Here is a 23,678-nt window from a genome sequence, read left to right as displayed (position 1 = left end):
TAGAGTGGCTAAAATGCTTTCAAGGAGAATCATATCACTGTCAACAAAAATTAGCGAGACAAAATTACTTTGGATTCACATTTTAAAAGGACATATTATGTGTAAGAAACAGCATAAAGAGTGTCATCAAGGCAAGATATCACTGGAAAAGGGGGTGAACTGGTCATGGATAAAATGATTAATCAATAGATATTAAAATTCTCTTCCTTACATTGGAATAATAAACAACCTAAGTGTGTTAAACCATTTCCATGAGGTAGGAAAGGCTCCAGAACCCTGGAGGACTCTGCAATGGGGTGGATCCTGAGAGCAGGAATAACAAAGATGCCCTGGGCCGGGGTGTGTGTGGGCACTGTATCTTGGGTATGTATGTAATATCACAAGAAAACAAGATGAAGACCTCCGGGAAACTCGTGGAAGGATGAGGACAAGAGACATCCAGAATTCACCTTATAAATGGGGTTGTAATGAAGAGAACAGCCCCATTACTGAGATGATAAAGTCATCTGAAGATTATAGACAAGAATGGCACAGAAGGAGAAATTCAGATCTGCACAATTAGAGAACAACCATCTGGGAATTCACTGCCCTACCATCAGGGGACTAAAGTGAGTACTTCAGAAAGGGACAATGGAGGAACACAAAAATCAAACAAGATTTCCACCTACCTACCCACCACCCCATCAATGGAACACCATTGGTTTAGAGAGCAAGATTCATATTAAGTTTAGTCATCAGTTTGACAGAAATGGGCAAGGGGCTCATTAAATTTTGGCTTACTTGATCATAGATGCACAGAAGGTTATCTAGTCTTGTCTTCCAGAAGTCTAGTTCAGTCTGGGGGTCCGAGTGAATGCCCTTCAACAGAGGCTGCCCTGAGTCCTTCTGGAGGACTTTGTGGATTTGATGTGACCACATAATAACCACAGATTCAATGGCATGGAGAACAGCCCTTTCATATGAGTCCTGCCTACAAATAACAGAAGTGATAAAGATTATACAGACCACCCCTTCTCCACAAAGAGGATAGAAGCAGCAAACCGTTATCTACATTTCCTCCCCAACCCCTTCACATAGCATTTCTCAAATAGGAAGTGTCTTGGTATAAGCCATAACTGCTTTGTAACTGAGGATGACCCCTCATGGAGTTTTGGTCATGTTACTTCCTTTGTTGAAGGAAAACATCTCCACAGACCCTGGGCAAGTTATTTGATGGCAAAAAAGCATTGTTCTCCTAAAGACTGAGGTGCTCTTCAGCACTTGCAGGAGAAAAGAGAAGCAGAACAATGTGGGGAGCCCTCCACCAACTGTAGAGACTCTGGGAGTTGCTTGTGGGGTGAGGTAGGACTTGAATCCAGAACTTCCTAATTCATACCATGCAAATGAAGGAGAATCTTAAGAACTGAGCTCAGAGGTCCCAGAAAGGGATTTCAGGAGCCATTCAGTTTAGTTCCCAAATGTTCACAATGAGGAAAGTGAATAAAGAGAGGTTACTGAGCCCAGGATCACACAGCTCCCAAGGGTCTGCCTTGATTCAAATTCAGGTATGACTCCAAAGCCAGATTTCTTCCCTTGGGTCACCTCAAGCTGTCTATTCAGAGTATTGGAGGTTGCCTTCGACTCTGAGGTGATGGGCAGTTTCAGAACCCAGCTCTTGCTGTTTCCTATAAGTGTTCTACTATGACTCTTTGCCCATTTATACATTATGCCATATCAATCTATCTATATGTATAAGCAGTCTGTAGATATCCACCTAGATGGTCTCTATGTATTCATATGGACACTGCACTACACCGATCAGTGAGGTTCAGTAACTTGCCCCAAATCACACAGCTAGGAAGTGGCAGACATAGAATTAGAACCTCAAATCTTCCTCATCTTAAAGTCCAGGACTCCCTCCCTCTACTACAAAGGCCTAGCCTTTTCCTCTGGAACTGATACATCAACCACTAGCTACCTTTAAAAGACTGCTTTAAAGAAAAATTCATAAGTGATATTTATTCACCTAGAACCTCATTTAATTCATGCATGTTTTGAATCCTCTGACCAGGATACAACTTATCACAAGATGATGGAGCCACAGGCTGGGTGGCAGTGGGACTTACGTGGTCTCTGAACAGTTCAGGTTTCTGTCAATGTTCCCTGCAATGGTGGGAATCGGAAGCAGAGTTCTTCCTGACATTACACCCCTCAGAATGTACATTTTGTTTTTCATGCTTTCCACGTGGGTTCCCAGGTCTTGGGAGACAAAACATGGCCAGACTGAATGGTTCTTCTTGTTCAAGAGGATAGGAACGGCAACCTAGAGAAAACATGTTTAGAAATATACAACATGCCATCTCCTAGGGACAAAACAGCAAAAATATATGCACACATAGCAAAACCTCCATTAAAGGAGGGCACCCAGGCTAGGTGACCAACTCTTTATTTGTTACCCAGCTGAAACCAGATGGATTCCATCATGCCCAGAGGAGCCTCTTCATCCTTCAAGGTCATATCAACCTTGATATTTGTATACCATCAGTATCCTCTGCACCTGGGGCTATTTGAAATGGAGATTGTAGCAGATGGTACTCCCCCCCAAATCTCCCCAAGGGAGGGTGCCCAGCCTGGCCAGGTCTCCATTGGCTGCCCAGCAGAAATCTTTTGAATTTCTCCATCATGCCCTCATTACCCTCTTCAGCTATCATGTATGCACTGTTTTCCACCATTAGATTATAAGTTTCTTGAGAGCAGGGACTGTCTTTTTCATGTTCTTATTCCCATTGCCTAAAATATATAGTAGGTGCTTAATAGATGCTTATTTACTGACTGATAAGCACAAGGGGCAAAAAATAGTAAAAGAATCATCTATTAAGTGCTATCATCTAAGCACTGTGTTGGGCACAAAGATAAAATAAGCATGCATTAAGCGCCTGTTGTATACGCATCACTATGCTAGGGATTTGGGACATGAAGACAACAGGAAAAATAGTGCTGCCCCCATTCTATTACTATATTAGTACAAACTCATGATTCAGTAGCAAAGGAAATTCCTCGGGACCAAACCTTCTCTACCATTGAAAACTTCTGCAACTGTAGAGACTCTGGGAGTTGCTTGTGGGGTGAGGTAGGACTTGAATCCAGAACTTCCTAATTCATACCATGCAAATGAAGGAGAATCTTAAGAACTGAGCTCATAGAGGTCCCAGAAAGGGATTTCAGGAGCCATTCAGTTTAGTTCCCAAATGTTCACGATGAGGAAAGTGAACAAAGAGAGGTTACTGAGCCCAGGATCACACAGCTCCCAAGGGTCTGCCTTGATTCAAATTCAGGTATGACTCCAAAGCCAGATTTCTTCCCTTGGGTCACCTCGCTGCCTCTGCAATCACACCCTCTGACAGCTCAGCTCTCCAACTTTCCCTAATATGTTGCTTTAGGTTCAATGAGGGGTCTTTGTGAAAAGCAGAGGAAAGACCAATGTGACAGGATTGCAGGATGCAGGAGGAAAGCAGTGATCAACAAAGCTGATCCGATGGTTCAGGGTCAAGCTGTTCAGGCTTCTGAAAGTGAGACAAGACAATTGACATTTGAAGTAGGGAAAGACTTGACACAGAGAGACCCACTAAGCGGCAACTTCAAAATGGAAGAGAGAAATACAAGGAAGGGAACAAGTGGTCCCTAACTCAGGGGATGCTGGGAAGGCAGAACTGGCCACATTGGACAATGCACTACCAGATATATGCAGTGAGGGAGGCCAGGGATAATACCACCAACACAGGCTACCAGAGAGGTCCATGACACTAGGGAGATGAAGAACCCCGATAAAGGACCAAAGATGCAGAAGAGACATAAAACTCAAAAGTTACATGGTCACCCATAGATAAGTAGATACAAAGTAATCCTAGGGGGACAAGGCTAGCCCTGCATGAATATAAATCAGAAAATCTCATAGACTATTTTGGGGCTGCTAGGTGGCACAGCGGATAGGGCACCAGGCCCTGGAGACAGGAGAATACAAGTTCAAATGCGACCTCAGACACTTAATATTTATTTCACTGTGTGATCTTGAGTAAGTCACTTAACCCCATTGCCTTGCAAAAGCCCAGAAAAAGCTCATAGATATACTAATGTATGCGAGCAGGAATCGATCTTCAAGATCATCCACTTTAAGAAAACGAGGGCCAGGAAGATGCAGCAGTGTGCCTAATGTTGCTCGATTTCAAGCCCAGGGCTCCAGCACTCTGGCTGTGGTCTATACTCCCCCCCTCCCCCAGAATCTACTTGAGGTCCCTTGGTAATGGGAGAGAGAATGAAAGAGAGGAAGGGAAAGAAGGAGAGTATCCTGGACTTGGGTGTCTGGAAGACCTGAACTAAAATCCAATCTCAGAAAGTCCCTATCAAATTACTTAAGTTCTGTCTGCCCCAATTTCTTCACCTGAAACATGGAGATAACAGCAATATCTGCACTCCTGAGCTTGTAAGGCTCCAATGACATGATAGTTCTAAATCTTAGAGTGATATTCAAATGGTAGCCACTGCAGTAATGTTTCCTAACCATTTGCCAAATTTGATTTTCTCCGCTAAGACTATCAGTAATATGAAATGGTTGAGATAGTCTAGAGAAGGTCACAGGTGAAGAAGCACCAGGAAAGAAGCTAAGCACTTTAGGATCCTAAGGCAGGTAGCTTCTCATTCAAAGACAGGTGAACATGTGACTCCCTCACCTTATAGTCTTATAGGTCCGCATTGGTGGCTCAGAATGTTTACGCCAATCAAGAGCCCTGATCTCCTGAGTCTCTAACCTGATGAAGGAGTTTTTTTGGGAAAGAATCCTTTTCATGTGATTTAATAGCTGTGTACTTCTCATGTGCTGATAAGGCAGTGAGATGGGGCCAAGAACTATGAATGGCAGAGAAAAATCAGAACTGGGAATCGAAGAAAAAAATTATTTCTCTAAATTTTAACATGAAGACAATGGACAAGGAATAGATCAAAGAATTGGTCATGCAATTAAAAAAATTAACAAATTAAAAATCCTGAAAACCAAAAGATGAATAAAACTGAATATATATATATATATATATATATATATATATACAAAACTATAAACTGCCCAGATTAACAGAAGAAACAAAATTCTCAAATAACTCCATTTTAGAAAAAAGAAATTGAACAAGTCATCATTGCACTCCTAAGAAAAAATCTCCAGGATCACAAGTGAATTCTACCCAACATTTAAAGACCAATTAATTCCTATATTATTTGAAAAACAGGTAATGAAGGAATCCTAGCACCTTCCTTTTATAATACAAATGTGCTGCTGATAACTAAATCACAGAGAGATAAAACAGAAAAAGAAAACTATAGACCAATTTCCCTGATAAATATTGATGCAAAAATTTTAAATAAAAACATTAGGATCACAAGAATCATGCACTGTGATCAGGTGGAATTTATACTAGGAATACAGGGTTGATTCAATATTAGAAAACCTTATCAATAACAAAACCAATAGAAATCATATGATTATGTCAATAGATGTTAAAATCTTTTGACAAAATACAGAACCCATTCCTATTAAAAACACTAAAGAGCAAAGGATTAAAGGGAGATTTCCTAAAAATGATAAATATTATCTAAAAGCATCAGTAAGCTTTATATCTAATAGGAATAAGCTAGAAGCCTTCTCAATAATATCAGAGATGAAGCAAAAATGTCCACTATCACCTATATTATTCCATATTGTATTAAAAATGTTAGCTATAGCAATAAGAAAAATTGAGGGAATTAGAGTAAACAACGTGGGAACATGACTGTATAGATGATATGGTGGTATACTTAGAGAATCCTAGTGAATCAATTTAAAAGTTACTTGAAATCATCAACACCTTTAGCAAAATAGCAGGATAGAAAATAAACCATATAAATAATCAGCAACAAAGTCCAGCAGCAAGAGATAGAAAGAGAAATTCCATTTAAAATGGCTGTAGAAAATATCAAATACTTGGGAATCTACCTGCCAAGGCAAAGCCAGAAAGTATGAACAAAATTATAAAACATTTTCCACAAAATAAAGCCAAATCTAAACAAATGGAAAAAAATATCATTTGATCATGAATAGGAAGAGCCAATATAATAAAAATGATGATTTTGTCTAATCTAATTTATTTATTCAGTGCTACACCAATAAAAGCTACTAAAATTATTCTATAGAGCTAGAAAAATAACAACAAAAGTCATCTGGAAGAACAAAAAGCCAAGACTATCAAGGGAATCCATAAAAACACAAAGGCAGGCGGTGCCTAGTAATACCAGAGCCCTCATACTATTATCAACACCATCAAAACTTATTCAAGATGCAGTAGTGAATAGCCATAGTAACATAGTGTTTGATGAATCCAAAGACCCCAGTCTTTGAGAGAACTCACTATTTGACAAAAAGTTTGGGAGAAACTGGAAAACAATATTGCAGAAAATACATATAAGCCAAACATCTCATGTTGTATACCAAGATAAGGTAACAATGAATAAAGGATTTAGACATAAAGCGTGCTACCATAAGCAAATTAGGAGAGCAAGAATAGTTTCCAGGTCAGATTTATGGAGAAGGGAGGACCTTGTGACTAAGCCAGAAAGATAGTATTATAAAATGTAAAATAGGTATCTTTTATTATATTAAATTTAAAAAAAGTTTGCACAAATAAAAGCAATGCAGCCAAATTAGAAGGAAAGCTGGGAAACAATTTTACAGGGCTCATTCCTCAAATCTAGAAAATTGAATCAAACTTATAAGAATACAAGCCATTTGTAAATTGATAAATGGTCAAAGGATATGAACAAGTAGTTTTCAGATAAAGAAATAAAAGCTATCTATATTCATATGAAGAAATTCTTTAAATCACTATTGATTACAAAAGTGTCAATTAAAATAATTCTGAGACACCAACTCACACTAATCAGATTAATATGACAGAAAAGGAAAAATGATAAATAATGGAGGGGAATGTGGAAAAATTGGGACACTAATCACTCTTAGTGAAGTTGTCAATCAATCCAACCATTTTAGAGAGCAATTTGGACTTACACTTAAAGGGCAACCAAACTTTGCCTTTGATCCAGCAATAACACTAACCAGGTCTGTATCCCAAAGAGATCATAGAAAAGGAAAGGACCTATATGCACAAAAATATTTATAGCAACTCTTTTTTGGTGACAAAAAAATTGAAAATCAAGAGGATGCCCATCAGTTGGAGAATGGCTGAACACTTTGTGGTTTATGAATGCAATGGAGCATTAAATGTGTGATAAAAAGTGATGATCAGGTGGATTCAGAAAAAAAAAAACTTGGAAAGACTTACGTGAACTGACACAAAGTGAAATGAGCAGAATCAGGGACTATTGTGCACAATAACACCAATTTTGTAGAATGATCAACTATAAAATTATTTCACTCTTCCCAGCAATACAATGATCCCAAACAATCCCAAAGGACTCATGATAGAAAATGCTATCCATATCCAGAGAAAAAACTGATGTACACTGAATGCAGATCAAAGCATATGATTTTCACCTTCTTTTTTGTCCTTTTCCCTTTTCAACTGTTTCTTCTTTCACAATTGTGATTTGTTTTATACAATTACACATATATGACCTATATCAAATTTCTTACATTAAGAACCCTTTGCCTAGACCTTTTGTAACATATCACACTTTAGAAAGACCAGAGGGGGAAAAAATGGAGAAAAATTTGGAACTCAAAATTTTGTAACCATGAATGCTAAAAATTGTCTTTATATATAATTGCAAAAAATAAAATACTATTAAAAATAAGAACTATGAATTTCTACATTCATCTTTTCTGTGAATGAGTCACTGAACTCCTCTGACTCTCAGTTTCTTCATCAGGAAAACAGAAATATTGATATTCACTAAATGGGATCCTAAAGTATGGGCTTTGTTCTTGTCATTATTCTGTGAATGGTTTACTGTTTTCCCTCTGATGCCTCAGAGTGACCTTGCACTGTCAAAGGTTGTGCCCATATAGAATAATTTCAAGAAGGAGGCCAGGAAAGAAAGATCTAAAGATCAACCTATCTGAGGTTAGAAAGATTCCTCAACAGATTGGCTCCCTGAATAGCCAAAAGCAATTCTGGGAGACTAGGGAGGCAATCCCAAAGGGATCACTATCTGCATCAATAAAAAGAGCATACATCCATGAAATCCTCATTCTCAGAAAGATTCAATCTTTATTCAACAAAGATTAACCAATTCAGTGCAAGGTGCTGAGAATGGGATGATGTGAAATGTCATTGAGCTTATAATCTATCGGGGTGGCAGATGGGTGAATGCACACACAAATATACAAAGTCATACTGTGACAAGAGGTCTAGGCAAAGGCCTCTTAGCAATATCTCTAGGAGTAAAATTGGATGAGGATATGGACAAGAGATCCAAAAGGAGACCCAGAACCAAAGAAAAACAATCGTCTTCTTATTTTTGCACAAACACACACCATCACCACATGTATACAGGTGGCATTTTTTCATTATTATAAAATATAGTCATTTGATGCATTTTAGAGTCAGTGTCCATACCCCAGGACAAGAACTGCGTTTAGAATAATAGAATCAACTGTCACTTCCTATTTCCTCAGGAAAAATTACTCTCTATGTCTAAGTTTCTTTAACAGAAAAATGAAGGGTCCTTTGGACCCTTAGTGCCTGTGAGATTTTGGATAATTTTCTTCCCTTCCTTTGCTTTTTTCCCCCTCAACAAACAAACTGCCGTCCAGTTCCAAATGTATAATCCCAAGACAACCCCTTGAGCTCTCAACTAGTTCTAGCTCTGGGAGTCTTTTGGCCTCAATTTCTTCAATGTTCTGGTCACAGACAAGCACAGTAGCCTTCACTCCAATACATCAGGACAAAACTCTATCTTTCTAAAGACCAAAGGAATCCTCTCTTGTCCTCCTGGCTAAGTTATCTATTACTTTCTTAAGTCTAGACATATTAAAAAAATCAGCAACCCAGAAGTCAAATGCTGATGTGTAGCAAGTCCATTAAGAGGTGTAAATACTCACAATATCAATGTAAAAAGCCGATTCAGGCTGCATAGGACACAGGCAGGGCAACCAGGACTTTGGCCCGGGGCATAGAAATTTAGTGGGCACTCAGTCTTTAACCTCCATCAGCTTAGATACAGCTGAGTTTAGCACCCAGGTGGTTTTGTTTTAGCCAGTCCTGTGATTTCATCTACCCAGGAATCTCTCATTGAGAGACCCCCTTTATCAATGCAGAATTGAATTTCCAGCCCTGGAGATACAATGAGTTACCCAGGGTCACATAAGAGAGAGGGCAGAGAGCAGGACTGGAGTCCTTCTCAAAGTCTTCCTGACTCTAAAGTTGGTTCTAACCCTCAGACTCATTGCCTCTCTAACAGCTAGATGACAGGAATAATTCACTAATACAAGATGCTACCAGGAGGTAAGACTCCTCCCCCGGTGTCTGTGGTTCAGGTGAGCTCTCCTGCAGCCCATCCTGTCCTGCTCTGTTCTCCAAAATTTGTCAATCAACAAAACTTTATTAAGAACCTGTCATGTATAAGGCATTATCCTAAGACAGGATCTTTTCCCTCTGGGGTCCATTTCCAGGAATTGCTCCTCCCACAGACAGAACCTTGGACCCCAGGTCTCCCCCACCCCAAAGTATCTTTTAAAAGTAAGTCATTAAAATGCTATTTAAAGGTTAAAAAAAAGTTCAACACAGGGGCTATTTTCCATGCCCTATGTCAAACTTTCTAACTGGTAGCAAAGTCACTAGCTGTGGTTCAGCATCTACTCAAGTCTGCCATGAAATCTAGGATGCTGCTCCCAATGGGGTCACCATCATAGAAGCATGCAGTAAGTGCTGCAGTGGTTAGAGCACTAGCCCTGGAGTCAGAAGGAGCTGAGTTCAAATTTGACATCAGACACTTAATACTTACTTATCTGTGTGACCTTGGGCAAGTCACTTGACCCCAGTGTCTTTCAAAAATTCAAAAAAAGAAAAAGAAAGCATGCAATAAAATCTCCCTAATATCCCTAGCGAGTGTTCTCCACTCCCCAGGCTATGCTTAGGACTGCATACAAATTGACAGAGATTCTGTCCTTGAGAAGCTCATGCCCCTTCTCTGTATCAACATTCATCAACAAGGAAAATGTTCAAAGAGTCACCTTAGTGGAAGTGTCTTTTGAAGGTACCTTCCTAACCTCAACTTCACAATCCCAGAGCTAGGAAGGAGTTTGGAATAAGCTAGTTGGGCTCCCAGGACCCAGGCAGGAATTCTCCCTGCACTATGGGCTTCATCCAACCTTTGCTCAAAAGCAGCCTCAAGCACTTGTCTCCCCAAGCAGTCCATGCCCCAGGAAGCCAGCTTTCATGTCCAGGAAGCTTCACCAGCCCCAAGTCTAGACTTGCCCACCACTCCAAAGCCAAGTAAAACAAATATAACCTTTCTACACGTCAATCCTTTTCAACCTGAGCAAGTCTTGTTTGTATTCTCTCGAAAAATCTACCAGGCTGATCTGACCAATAGGCTGGAGGAGGGGGAGGGTATTCTTTCAGGAGCCTGCACATTTCAGAGATGTCAATGCAGCCCTGGGGCAGTCACGTGTCATCCTGCCCTCTTACCGCATGACTAGTTTGACACAGTGACCCAAATGTCATCTCAACCTCAAATTCTGAGATGCAGTGATGGCTTTAGTAAGCATCAAAGAAAGGCAAACCCTTCATAAAATTATAAAGAAACAGATGGAAATTTATAACAAAAATCATTAGTCAAAGAATACAAAATATATAGCTTTCAAAGGAAAAAATGACACAATCTACCACAAATATCACAAAAATTTCAAATTACTATTAATTATAAATAAGCAAATTAAAACTCTGGGGTTCTACTTTGTAGTTATCAGATGGGCAAAAGTTGGCAGAACAGATCGATTTTGGAGGACTCATGGGAAAACAAATCCGATGAAGCACTATGGTGAAACTCTGTATTGGTTCAACCATTCAGGAAAGTAATTTGGAGCTATGGCCCCCACAGTCAACTAAATTAAATCTATAACCTTTGTCCTGAAAGATTAGAGATCAAAGAGAGAAAGCAAATAGATACAAAAATATATATTTATAGAAATTCTGTTCAAAGTAGTAAAAAAACTGGAAACTAAGGGAATACTTTGGAGAATGCCTAAATAAATGACAACATGTGAATATAATGGAATATTACTGAATCAAAATAATGCAATGAATGGTTTCAGAGAAAACAAAGAAGCCTGTCAACTGATAGGACCAGAATAATACACTAAATATACTCTAAAGCAAAACAACTATGAAAGATTTGAAGATTCTGATCCATGCAGTGATCAATCATATTTCTAGAATGCTGGTGGTAAAGGGTACCATCCACCCCTGGTAGAGAAATGAGGAACTCAGAGTGCAGGAGGCAGATAGTTTTGGATATAAGGTAAAAATTCATTTTACTTGGCTTTGCTTATTTATTATAAAGATTTTGGGGTTTTGTTTTTTCCTCCCTCAGTGGGATTGGGAGTGGGAAGGCAAGGGGAATAACGTGGCTTTTTTTTTAAAACATAGGATCACTGAAGCATCTTTTTAAAAATGCATAGAAGAAAACAAAGTCAGAGAGAAATCCTGACAAGCAGACAGCTTTGAAATTTCATGTGAACTTGTGATGTACTAAAAAGAAAAGCCAGCTGTACATAACAGAGACATGCAACCCTCTTTCTTCTGCTCTGATGTATATGGAACTGCTCATTTTAACTGGTGTTTTTAAAGCTGATTTTTTTTAAATTAAGTGATATTAAACTAAAAATCCCTTTTTTTATTTTTTTAAAGCAGGAATTCCTGACACATCCATAGTTTGAATGGCCTCTGAAGTTCCTAACCATTGAGTTTCAAGGCTTCAGAGATTCTAGATGGGACAGCGTCAAAATGACATTTCCCAAGACCAACTTTGGTCCTTTGTAATTGTGCCTACTTGGAATGGTGCTTTTGGAATGTCTATCGTAATACTTGAGAAAGAAAAGAGGAAGATGAGAAGGAAAAAGAGAGGAGAAAAGTAGAGAAGGGAGTTAAAAGAATGAGAGGAGAGAAACAACACATGCCTCCCTGCCTCTAATAGTTTGAAGAAATATTAAGAGTCTAGTCAGAGGGTCATAGTAGGTCAGGGCTCTGGAATCAGAAGCCACCTAAGCTAATCCTCTAATTTTACTGTTGAGGAAACTGAGATCTAGAGAGGAGATGGACCTTGCCTAAGGTCACATCTGGCAGGTCTAGGCCTCCAAATCAAACATTCTTTTACTCTCCCATTATAAGCTTGGCCCCTACCATTATCTGACCTGGGTCACCGCAATAGCATTCCTCAGAGCTGGGCAGAGGAAAAGCAATCTGAAATAATGGTAACAGGCCAGGGACTTCTACTGTTAGCTCTTGATTTGTCTCTAGTTAACGATTACCTTGGCCCAATCACTAAAGCTTCCCAAGTCTCCTTCAACAGTGTGGAGGGAAGAATTTGGATGAGAAGCAGTTTGAGACCCTAAGAGCCTATTTAATAAAGGAACATGCTTGAACATAATTATTCCTATGGCCTTTCTCCTTACCCCCATCAACCAGAGCTAAAACTGGGGCAGAGCCATTGAAGCTTTACCCCATGATGGACAAATTCGGACAGCTCCATCCATTGATCTTCTTTCTTGTCCCTAGAGGCACATTCCCGTACCACCAGGCTTATGACAAAAGAATCTGACTCATCCCAGGCACAAAAATGTTTAGATGAATTTCTATCCTTACCATTACAACCATCTAACACCGTAGCATTTTCTCTCTCACCAGGCAAAGAACTGGATTGACCTCCAGAGGGCAAGTCTCCCCTTTTTTAAAGGGTAATTTCATCATCATTAATGTAAAATTCAAAACCTGCACACTCGAGGACAAACATCTTAGCCAGCCTTCTAATGTCACTGCCATGCATCAAGTCTGTAAAATAATAGTCAGACCAGGAGGTTGCCAAAAGACTTTTCAGCACCTTTCAATATTCTATGAACTGGTATCTATCATAGAGTCTGATGAGTAATTAGATCAGAGACAATGCCACTCATCACTCACTACAAAAAACAGTTCAGTCACTTTAGCTATTCATCCACCAGCCTCAAACAAATACAGACCTCCCTCAACAGTATTTTCTTTTCTCTGAGCTTGGGTTGTTCATTTTTTTCTTTAAAATAATTCAGAATCTGTGAGGCATAGCAACTTTTGAGAGACACCGATTTAGGGGAAGTTACAGTGAGTACCTCATCCATGAAAGTCTTCACATGATCAAGAGATGTGATAGGGAGCTGTCCAAATACCAATGAGTTCTGGTAATTATTCACGTCAATGCTTTCCTCAGTTGTCTTTGAAACATAAGCAAGCTTATGTTTTGCATCATGTGGAACCTGAAATAGAACAGACTGTTAGTTCAAGGGTCATGAGCTAATTTCTATATTAGTGACCTAGGGTCTGGGACAGGACCTGGGATCTCCTGAAGGAGTTGATTAATCTCAGTGTTAGGTGGTGGGTCTCTTGAAGCCAATCTTTCTGATAAAAATTCATCTGCAAACCTTTACAAGAAGGTACTAAGGGCATTTTTTTTGCAATGGTTAGCTAACTATAAATATTTCATTATTGGAATTCTGGTAGAGGACAATTTCCCTGAGCATTGGATCCATTTTTGTCTCTCTAGGGGCAGCTGGTGTCATAGTGTATAGATAGAGCATCTGGCCGGGAATCAGGAAGAATTGGGGACTTGAACTTCAGCTGCCTCCTAGCTGTTCAATCCTGGGCAAATCATTTAACTTTGGTCTCAGTTTCCCTATTGGTAAATGGGAACAAGAATAGCACTTATTTCCCGGGATTGTTCTGAGAGGCAAATGAAATCACAGCTGTAAAATAACATGCAACTTTAAAGCACTCTACAAATGTTAGAGATTGGGTGCAACACTCTGTTTTGCATGATGAAGGAGAGCAGGTTCTTCAATAGAGGCACTTACATGTGGGCAATCAAATTGTCAGCTCTGTCGTCTTGCATTCCAAGTCAGACGAGACCACTCTATTACTTTGAATTTCCAAACGTTTGACTTCAAATTAAACACCCATTTTTTTTGGACTGACCCTGGGACTTCCCAGGGGAAAAAAAAATTCTCTCCACCAGTGAAATCAGTCCCTTCTCTTCTGCTTATCATAAACTTATAGCATTGAGGGGACACATGACTTGCTTAGGGTCATACAATTAGTGAGTATAAGAGAGGAGATGTGAATTCAGGTCTTCCTGATCCTAAGGTCAGCTCTCCAGTCATACCCTATAGATACAATAGCCAAAACTGAAAAAAAATCCCTGCCCTCAAGGAGCTGCTGATTCACTGGAAAGAAATAATTCCATGTAAATACATAAAATGTATAAAAATGTAAAATACAAATAAATTCAAATCTTAGTTTGGGAGGGAAATACCCTGTTAAGAGAATGAGGGAAGGTCTTCTGTCAAACCAGAGTTCAGTCCCCCTAGTCCAATCCCTCATTTCACAAATAATAGGAGTGACTTGCCCAGCATCAGAGGTAGCCGGTGTCTAAGGAGAGATTTGAACCCAGATCCTACCTCCCAAAGGAGGCATTTCAGCTGAGTCTTAAATAGAGCCAGAGATTGGAAAAGAGGGAAGACAGGAAAGCATTCTAGGTCAAGAACATTTCATGAAAAGGCATTGGAGCAACCAGGCATATCATATAGTGGATACAGCAAGTTGGACCAGACCACCCATTACAAGAGAGGGTAATGTGAAATCAGGCCAGAGACAGAATTGGAAAAGTTTTATTTGATGCTAAAGTTGAGAGGAAGCCATGGAAGCTTCATGAGTAGGGGAGTGACATTCACATCCATGCTTTTGAAATAATCCACGTCACAACTACCTAGTGGATGGGGAGAGGCAGTCATGGAAAGTCAGAGAGGAAGGCTAACCACACGGTGGGATGCTCAGAAGAAGCCAAAACCTTTGAAAAAGTCTCAGGTGGGCGATCTGGGCTAAACTGAGGGAGAACAGATTCAATGAGGAAGACTCTAGAAGTGAGGGGGGTGGTGGCAAGGGAAGGTGGGAGTGCAGACGGACTGTTTCAGGAGCTGAGCTCCCAAGGGCATGTCCATACTGAGGAGGAAGGAGAGAGCAAGTGGGAGGGGGAGCGGCCCAACAAACATTCTCCTCCAACTCGTGCATGTATTTCGGAGGGAGAAAACACTTAGGATTCTAGAAGACCAAAGAATCACTAATGGCATGCTCGTCTCCCCACCCCCATGGCCAAGCGCCACCTGAAAGGAGATCCAGGCCAGTATCTGAGGCGACGGAAGCCTTAGGCCTCCGGTGTCCTATTCTAATGCCCTGGCCCCCTGGCCCAAGCCGAGCTGTTGTTGCAGGAGCAAGCCTGAGGCCCCAGGGAGACCTGCCTGCCTTTCTTGGCTTAACAAGGCTCAGCAGATGATTATTCCAAGGAGCCCCCCCCGGGCCCTTCAGCAGCATTCGGCAGCTTGCTTTTGCTCGCTCCCTCCCTCCCTGGGGGAGCTACAGGGTTAGGAAGGGAGCGGGGGAGAGCCTGGGAGGTAGGGGATGGCAGGGAGGGGGCGGCCCTCCAGGAAGGACTCAGGGCGGTTATCCCGGGGAGGGGGAGGCGTCAGCCGCCTAAGCCACTTCTCTTCCTCCCTTGGGTTTCTTTGAAACCTGGAAATAACTTGGGCAAGCCAGTTTCGAGGTGCAAAAGCAGAGAAATCAAGGAGGCAGCGGGAAACCGTAGCAAGACCACTGGCTCTAGAGAGGCAGAGGGTCCGAGTTCAAATCCTGCCTGGCGCTTTCTTCGCCTATGCTCGGCCTTGAGCCAGATCTGGGTTCTCTGGGGGCTGCGAGCGGAGCCTCCTCCCTCTGGAGTCCCTTCAGATCTGTTGCCCCCCATTCTGTGCTCTGGGGCCTTCAGCTCCGCAGTCCTCCCCACGGCTCGGGGACCCTCCGGGGGCTGCGCCCCCCGGGGGGAGGGAGGGAGCACCCGAGGGCCCTAGCACCCCCTCCCCTCCCCCCGCGCCCCTAACCTGGGCATCCGAAGTGAGGCGTCCGGCCGCAGGGCAGCGGAACACCAGGAGAGCGGGGCCCCGGGCCCCCCAGAGGCGCTCCAGTCTCTGCCGGCTCTGGGCGCCCTGCAGGTGCTGCCTCCACGTCTCCTCCGGGAGCCGGAGAATGCGGCCCAGGCGGCGGCCCAGGAAGCGGACCCGCGGGTCCTGGGAGAAGCGAAGCAGCCGCTTGGCCGCCGCCGCCTCCTCCTCCTCCTCCTCCTCCTCCTCGGCCTCCTCCTCCGCGGCCTCCTCCTTCGGCTCCTGCTCCTCCGGCGCCAGCTCCAGCCCCATCATCTCCAGCCGCGGGGATGTGCCCGGCGCCGGACCCGGGCAGCGGCGGAGCTGGGGGGCCCCCGGCCCCCGATCCTCCCGGAGCCGCTAGGGGCCAAGGCGCGCACGCGGGCGGGGCCCCTCCCAGGGAGGAGGAGGAGGGGGAGGGAGGCGCCCCGAGTCCCGCGTCCCGTTGCCCCGGGGACCGGGCAGCGGGAGGGGGCAATGCCCGCCCTCCCCTAGGAGGCGGCGCGGCCTCAGCCTCCCATTGGCCAGCCGGCCGGAGAGGGGACGGCCCCAGGACTGGGGGCGGGGGTCCTCTGGCTCCCTCCCCTCCACCTCCTCAGCCCCGCGGTGCCCAGGCTCAGCCCTGGCGTTGCCCGACCTCGCGCTCTGCCAGGGAGGGAGCCAAGTCCGAAGGAATGAAGGCTCCTGGGACCCCGGGGGTCCGCTAGTTCAGGCTCCCTCGTTTTACTGGTGAGGAAACTGAGTCAGCCATGGAGGAGGATTTAAGCCCAGGCTCCCCGAGCGCGGAGGCACAACTGCCGTGGCGGATCGGGAGAACAGCTCGTGTGTCCCTGGGGTGTGTCGGGGGGACGACGGGAGACGAGGGGACTGGGTCCACCACTACACTTGGGATCAGTCACACAGGTGCGTGATCCCTTCCTTGGACGAGTCGCTTCCTCTCTCTGGGCCAAGCGCAGAAGGGAAAGCGGGTGGGGCGTCTCCTGCCAACTCACCTGAAGAGATTGGGTTTCGAATTTAATGGAAACTTTGGGTCAGTTTATCTAACTCCCTAATCTCAAGGGCGAGGAAGCTAAGTCCGGACAAGTTACTGCCCTAGGGTCACTAAGCTAGCCAAGGAAGGGTTTCCAGTCAGCCCTCTTCCCTTTCCTCCAGGCGCATTTTCTTTGTTTGCTTTTTCTCTGGCCAAGTTTCCAGGCAAACAGATAAGCCCGTGAGAGGTTTCCGGATAACGCTTACCTTGTCGACCGCAAAGAACATTAGAGTCCATTTTCAATGCGCGTCTAGCCAGTAGCTTTTCAAAAGCCTTAGGGCCGTGTCCAAGTCTCCACGGTCTGCAGAAGGTGGAAAGGAGCCCTCTCCCCTTCCCTGCTCTTCAGGACGAAGATTTTCAGGCTGATTCCCCCATCCTGGAATGTGGCCCCATCTGGATCCCTTATAGAGAGAACTGAGAATAGACAGAAATAAACTAGACGACTGGTCTGCTGCTCCTTCCTGCTCCTTGCTGCTGTCCGAAAGTTGAGAGGAGGCAGCTGACCCGAATATTCTACTTTATGGGATGAAACCCAGAATCTGGCTTAATGACTAAAGTCAGAAAATCTGATTACCAGTGCTTTATTAGTTACTGGCAGGCCACAGGTGATTCACCTCCATCAACCCCTGGCATCCCAGGTAGCAATCACTGCTGGGGGGAAAGGCCAAAGGGAAGCCAGCCTCTGCTCAAAGACCAATATGTCCGTAGATAGAAATGTGGAAAATTAATGGGGGGGGGGCTGGGGGAGCTTGTAAGAGAAGGTGATGTGAGGGGAGCCCAACCTCAGGGAGGGGGTCGTGCTGTGTGAGCAAGGCAGAATAGAAGCAGTTCAAAGAAAATGTGACATACTCAACTGCAAAGAACCCCCCCCACCCCAGGTGCTCACATAGACCACTTGTGTCTGACCAGTGGTAGAACGTTGTACTGGTCTGGTCAGCCACAGTTAGACACACCCTGAATCTTAACACTAACAGAGTGATGTCATTTGGGTCTTCAAAAACGAAGGAAAGAAGCCATCAGCAAAACGACTGAGAGGTGAAGAGGAAGAGGCTGGAGATACAGATCTCTGCAGGAGGAACTCCCAAAAGCTCAGATTGGGTGGACCAAAATGGAGGCAAGTGATGGTTGATGGTTGCCTTGCCAGATTTCAGCTCTAGAGAACAGGATGAGCCTCCCTTCAGGTGAAACTCTCCATGTTGCTGACATCACCTCCTTCAGCCTCTTCTCCTCTCTGGTAGGAGGGTTGGAGAGTGGAGGACCCACCTCCTTCCAATGCCTTCCTTCAGAGAGGGCAGAAGCTTGACTGCTCTAATCTGCAGGCATTGCTCTGCCAAGTTTGAGTGCTAGGGATAGCCCTGGTCTTCCCCACCTACCCCCTGCCATTGACCTGCTTCCTTTTGTGGGTTGTAGCCCATCTTCTCCCACCTTGGACTGTAAGCTTCTGGAGGACAGGAAGTCTATTTAACATTAATTACAGCCCCAGCACTTAGAACAAATCCATACATAGTGAGAGCCTAATGTCGACTGGACTGGAATTAAGCTAATGAGGAAGGTTGAGGTCAGGTGGGGAAGGACTTTAAAGGTTGAAGAGAGGTGGGTCTAAATCAAACAGGCCAATTAATGACAGACAATTGCTCATGGATATCACAAAGCGGAGGTTCTTTCCAGAGGACTCCCAGCCACAGACAGATTGAAGCTTTGCCCTTGTAGATGCCCTTCCCCCGCCCCCATCATTTATTCCACGTGCCTCTTGTGCATGTTCTCCCACAAGATGCCCACAGGGCTCCATCTCTCATTCTGGGGGCCTTTCCTCACCCTTCCTTGGAACAAGCAGGTCACTTTCAGCACAGGACCAGCCCGTCTTATTTTGCAGTCACAGATATCTTTGAGGATAGATTTACCTCCATCCGTCTAGCAACTCCTTGACATCTGGGATGTTTTTACCTTCACTTACCTTTACTGGTAAACACTATATCTTTAATGAGTACATTTTGACAGACCATTCTTTCCCATATTGGGAAACTGGCCATAATGGGGTCAGTTCACTCCCTAGGAACCATCCAGTGTCCACTGCCACCCATACTCACTTTGACTCTTCAGAAACTTTGTTGTTCTGAGACTTGCTTTGTAAACCTTAAAATGCTATGATGTTATTAGTTAATAGGATTGTTATATATTTATTATTTTAATATCATTTTAATGGAATAATTATTAGTTAATAAGATAGGGGCAGTTAAGTGGTACCACAGTGACTAGAGAGCCAGGCTTAGAGTCAGAAAGACTTGAGTTCATATCCAGCCTCAGACACTTACTAGCTGTTTGGATCTCGGGTACGTCACCTAGCCCTGTTTGTCCAATGTTCTCATCTGTAAAGTGAGCTGTAGAGGAAAATGGCAATCCACTCCAGTATCTTTGCCAAGAAAACTCCAAATTGGTCATGAAGAATCAGACACAGCTGGAACAATTTAACTAGAGTTAATAAGATGCAGAGAAAAGAGTTAATGCAGCCCCCACTATAAAAGAGAAATAAGTCAGATGGTACATACACAAAGTCACAGCAAAGCTTGGATCTCTTTTCCCAATGCTGCCCTCACTTTCTAGATTGAAGATATGGCTGCTGTAGAAAGGAAACTCGGCCATTCCAGGTAGGGACTTTGCAAGTTCTCTCCAGGAGGTGCCCATTTATGGGCATTGAAGGAGGACAAGAATTCTCCGCATTTCCTGGAAACTTCCCTTTTCTCTTCTGAAGAGAGAGTGAGTCCCTCTCTCCTGAAAGGCAAGGAGATTGGCCCAAGAAGTGTTTTTTTTTTATTTTATAGAATGAGTGTGGCATCCCTCAAAGAATTTGGGAAGAGCCTTGTTAACGTTATTTGGACTTTGCTCAATGTTAGTTTGTAGGAAAAGCCCTGGGTGGAGAATAGGGGCTCAAATCCTGCTTCTGAAGAACACTTATGAACTATAGATCCAGGCAAATCTCTTCATCGCAGCTTCAATGATCTCTCCATTAGGAATAAGAATATTTGCACTCCCAGGAAAGAGCTTTGTAAACCCTGGAGTGCAATGGAAATGGGAGTTAAATTGCTGTTTCCAAAGCCCTGGTCTCCTATAGGAGAAACATCCCTTCCATCTTGTGGTCCATGCCCACATCTTACTTGACATGCCTTTGCTACCATTTCATTTAATGACTTTCACTCTATGATTTTAAATACTATTTAACCAGATTAGCAAATGCAAAGTAAAAGTAGGCCACTTCCTCATTTTATAGATGAAAAAATTGAAGTTGAGGGAAGTTAATTGACTTGGCCATGCTAGCATACTTAGCATACTTAGTAAGTACTGGGGGGGTGTTCAAGGAGGATTAGCATCTTTGGTGCAAGGGCCTGTCATCCACCTTTGGTGTCTGTCTGGAACCCAACTCTCATCTGTGGCTGCAAGAAGCTGTAACATGGGCAGAGGCCCCACTCCATCTTGGCAGATGGGCTACACTGGGCTGAGAGCAACCAAAGGGCCTCAAACCCATCATCAAAATGGGGGGGGTCTACCCCAAGCATGTGAAGATTGAGCAGATGAGATCTATTTGTTCCAGTGTCCATGATGGTGGATGTAGAAGGTTCTAGGGAGTGTTTAGAACTTTGTCAGACATGGAAGTTGCCAAGGATATCCCACAGCATCCTGGGTCTTCTTGCCTTTTGTCTTGCCATTGGATTTCCATGACCCTGGAAGAGAGTGAGGCTCACAACTTTGGGCAACTCTATTTCACTTAAATCTAATTTACCTCTGAGTTGAGATAATAAAGAACAGCTTGGGGTGGCTAGGTGGTGCAGTGGATAGAGCACCAGCCCTGGAGTCAGGAGTACCTGGGTTCAAATTGGACCTCAGACACTTAATAATTACCTAGCCATGTGGCCTTGGGCAAGCCACTTAACACCATTGCCTTGAAAAAAATCTAAAAAAAACAGCTTATGGACTTTTCCTTCTAAGTCCCTAGCTTGACCAATGAAGCCTTTGCTTCTCAAGAGAGAGCAATAACATTTTTGCTTTAAGGGTCACAGCTTCCCCTTGGCTTCTGTGTGTGAAAACTGACCTGACCTGAGGGTTCAAGGAAAATACTCTCACAAAGATTCCAGTGCCAAAAAGAAAAAAAATGCCTCAGTTTACCAATCGAGCTACATATGCCTGTCTCCATTATCTAACAAACAATCTGAATGCTTCTGTATGTCCATGGGAGGAAGGTTGTTACTTGGGGCTACAAAAATCCTCTCTAGCAAACACAGCCTTATTGCCAAAGGGACCAGACTTTACACTAAGCCTGTAGCAGTTGGAGCTTTGTTTACCTGTCAGTGATTAGAGTCTGAATCAAGGTTGGTAAATAGTTTAGATTGAATCACCAAGAATATGAAGGTGAAGAACAGTAATGCCTTCCACAGAGATAGGGATAGGAAGAAGGGTGGCCTTGGGAGAGGAAGAGAATGAGCCCTGGAGGGGACCTGTGGGATTCCAGATTCCTAGGTACATGTAGGTAGAGAGGAAGAGGGAGCTGCTGTTGTTCCATTGAGAAACTTCAGCTAGGAACTGCAGAAAGATGAGTTCATGTGTGTATGGGGGAAAGGGGGGGAATGAAAAGGAAAGCAGAGGAGGAAAGGGAGGAGTAGAGAAGGGAAAGGAAGAAGAGAGGAGGAGGGGAAGGGAGAGGAGGGAAGGAGAGAAGAGAGGGAAAAGGAAGAGGAAGGGGGAACTAGGCACTCAAAATAGAACTCACAGAATGGGTGGACTTTACAGAGAAGAAAACAGAAATGGCCACTCACTCTTGTGTTTCAATATATTTCAAAGTTCCTTCTTGCCTCAAGGATAAAATACAGAAACCTCAAACTAGCATTCAAAGCTTTCCCCCATCTGGACACCACCCATCCTTTCAGACTTAATTCTTAGTTCCCCTTTCATGTTCTCTATAGTTCACCCTAACTAACCTATTTGCTATTCACTTCATTCAACATTCACTTTCCTTTCTCCATGTCTTTGCACAGGTTGTCTCCTATGATTGGTATGATTTCCCTCTTCATCCTCATAGGATCCCTGTTTTTTCTTCCAAGAACAGCTCAGGTGCTGTTTCCTTCATCAGGCCTTTTCTAACACCTTCCTCCTTAATAGTCTTCCTTCTCTTTTCTCCTCTGCATAGCTCTCTCTCCCTCTCTCCTTCCCTCTCTCTTTCTCTACCTGTGTATCTCTCTGTCTATATATACATATCCATGTCTTCCTGTCTCTTTCTCCATCTCTCTCTGCTTTCTTTCTCCCCTCTTTATTTTCTTCTCTTCCCTTTTGCTCTCTGTTGTAATTGCCTTCCTCTTCCTTTTCATTTATCTGCTTGTTTGTATTTGTTCTACTCCATCTCCATCCTCCAGCAGACTGTGAGGTCCTTGAAGACATATACTCTTTTCTTCTGTTTTGGGGGTTTCTAGTGCCTCTCACACAGAAGGAACTCACCAGTGCTTGTCTTTGGTTAAATACAGCCTCATTTAGGTAGCTGCACCTTTAATAAGCTGTAAGCCTGCCTCAAACTGCTCCCTGAGTTTCCGTAACACCACCTTCATGGTCCCCTTAGTTCAGTGAAGAGAATCATTGTGGACAGGAGATGGCTCAGCGGCCTTGGAAAACAATCACTGCCATTGGGTCTTTATTGATTCTTCTGTGGTCCAAGTTCGTGGGACCTTTTAATGCAGTCATCTCCCATGATGGATGTTGCCTTCATTCTTGCTGTTTTCTGGTTGACTTCCCTTGCTAAGGTCTGGATGGTTCCAGGGAAGCCGGTGCTGGCCTTCAGCTGCCATCAGGAACTCAGACAAGGAAAGAAACTGAGTGAGGGCTATTCTTCTTGAGGGAAGGAGAGATTCAGTGCCAAAGTGGTCAGTCACAAGGGATGGCTTGTTTTCCTGGGGAGGCAGAGGAGGGGAGGGGAAGAGAGGAAGCTGTTTTTGATAATTAATCATATATGAAAAGAAATGTTTCTCATAGGGCACAATCCAAATACTATCTATGCCTCTTGTCACATTGCTCTCATTAAAAAACAATCACAAATGGTTTACATTTACATTATGTTATTTCAAATAACACAAAGAATATGGAAAGGCCCTGTGAGTTTGGCAAGCTGCGTTAACTCCTGGTGTGGCAATCCCTTTCACCCAGATAGACAATGACCTATCTCTGTATCACCTACTATCTAGCTACAGTTTAGTGACTTGCTCAGGGTCACACAGCTACAATGATATAAGAATTACCTGGGACAAAGTCAAATTATTCAATTGACAGGTGCTATTTGTTTTACAATGTTTTACATTTAAAAAAATAAATGGGGGTGGCTAGGTGGTGTAGTGGATAAAGCACCGGCCTTGGAGTCAGGAGTACCTGGGTTCAAATCTGGTCTCAGATACTTAATAATTACCTAGCTGTGTGGCCTTGGGCAAGCCACTTAACCCCATC

General features: G+C 43.4%; 1 protein-coding gene across 1 annotated transcript in view; it reads right to left on the bottom strand.

The window, feature by feature from the left end:
• Positions 1-16,613, bottom strand: part of DNAH11 (dynein axonemal heavy chain 11) — a 309,681-nt gene extending 293,068 nt beyond the window's left edge. Inside the window, exons 1-4 of the mRNA XM_074195450.1 lie at positions 16,136-16,613; positions 13,325-13,468; positions 2,106-2,302; positions 781-970 (exon numbers count right to left, since the gene is read on the bottom strand). Of these exons, the coding sequence (XP_074051551.1) occupies positions 781-970; positions 2,106-2,302; positions 13,325-13,468; positions 16,136-16,450 (846 nt within the window). The 5' untranslated portion in view covers positions 16,451-16,613. The remainder of the gene's footprint in view (positions 1-780; positions 971-2,105; positions 2,303-13,324; positions 13,469-16,135) is intronic.
• Positions 16,614-23,678: the final 7,065 nt, after the last annotated feature.

Source organism: Macrotis lagotis, chromosome 7, assembly GCF_037893015.1.
Source record: "Macrotis lagotis isolate mMagLag1 chromosome 7, bilby.v1.9.chrom.fasta, whole genome shotgun sequence".
In the NCBI taxonomy this organism is placed as follows: Eukaryota; Metazoa; Chordata; class Mammalia; order Peramelemorphia; family Peramelidae; genus Macrotis; species Macrotis lagotis.
The sequence above is the reverse complement of the archived record's forward strand: the minus strand, read 5'-3'. Positions and strand labels throughout refer to the sequence as shown.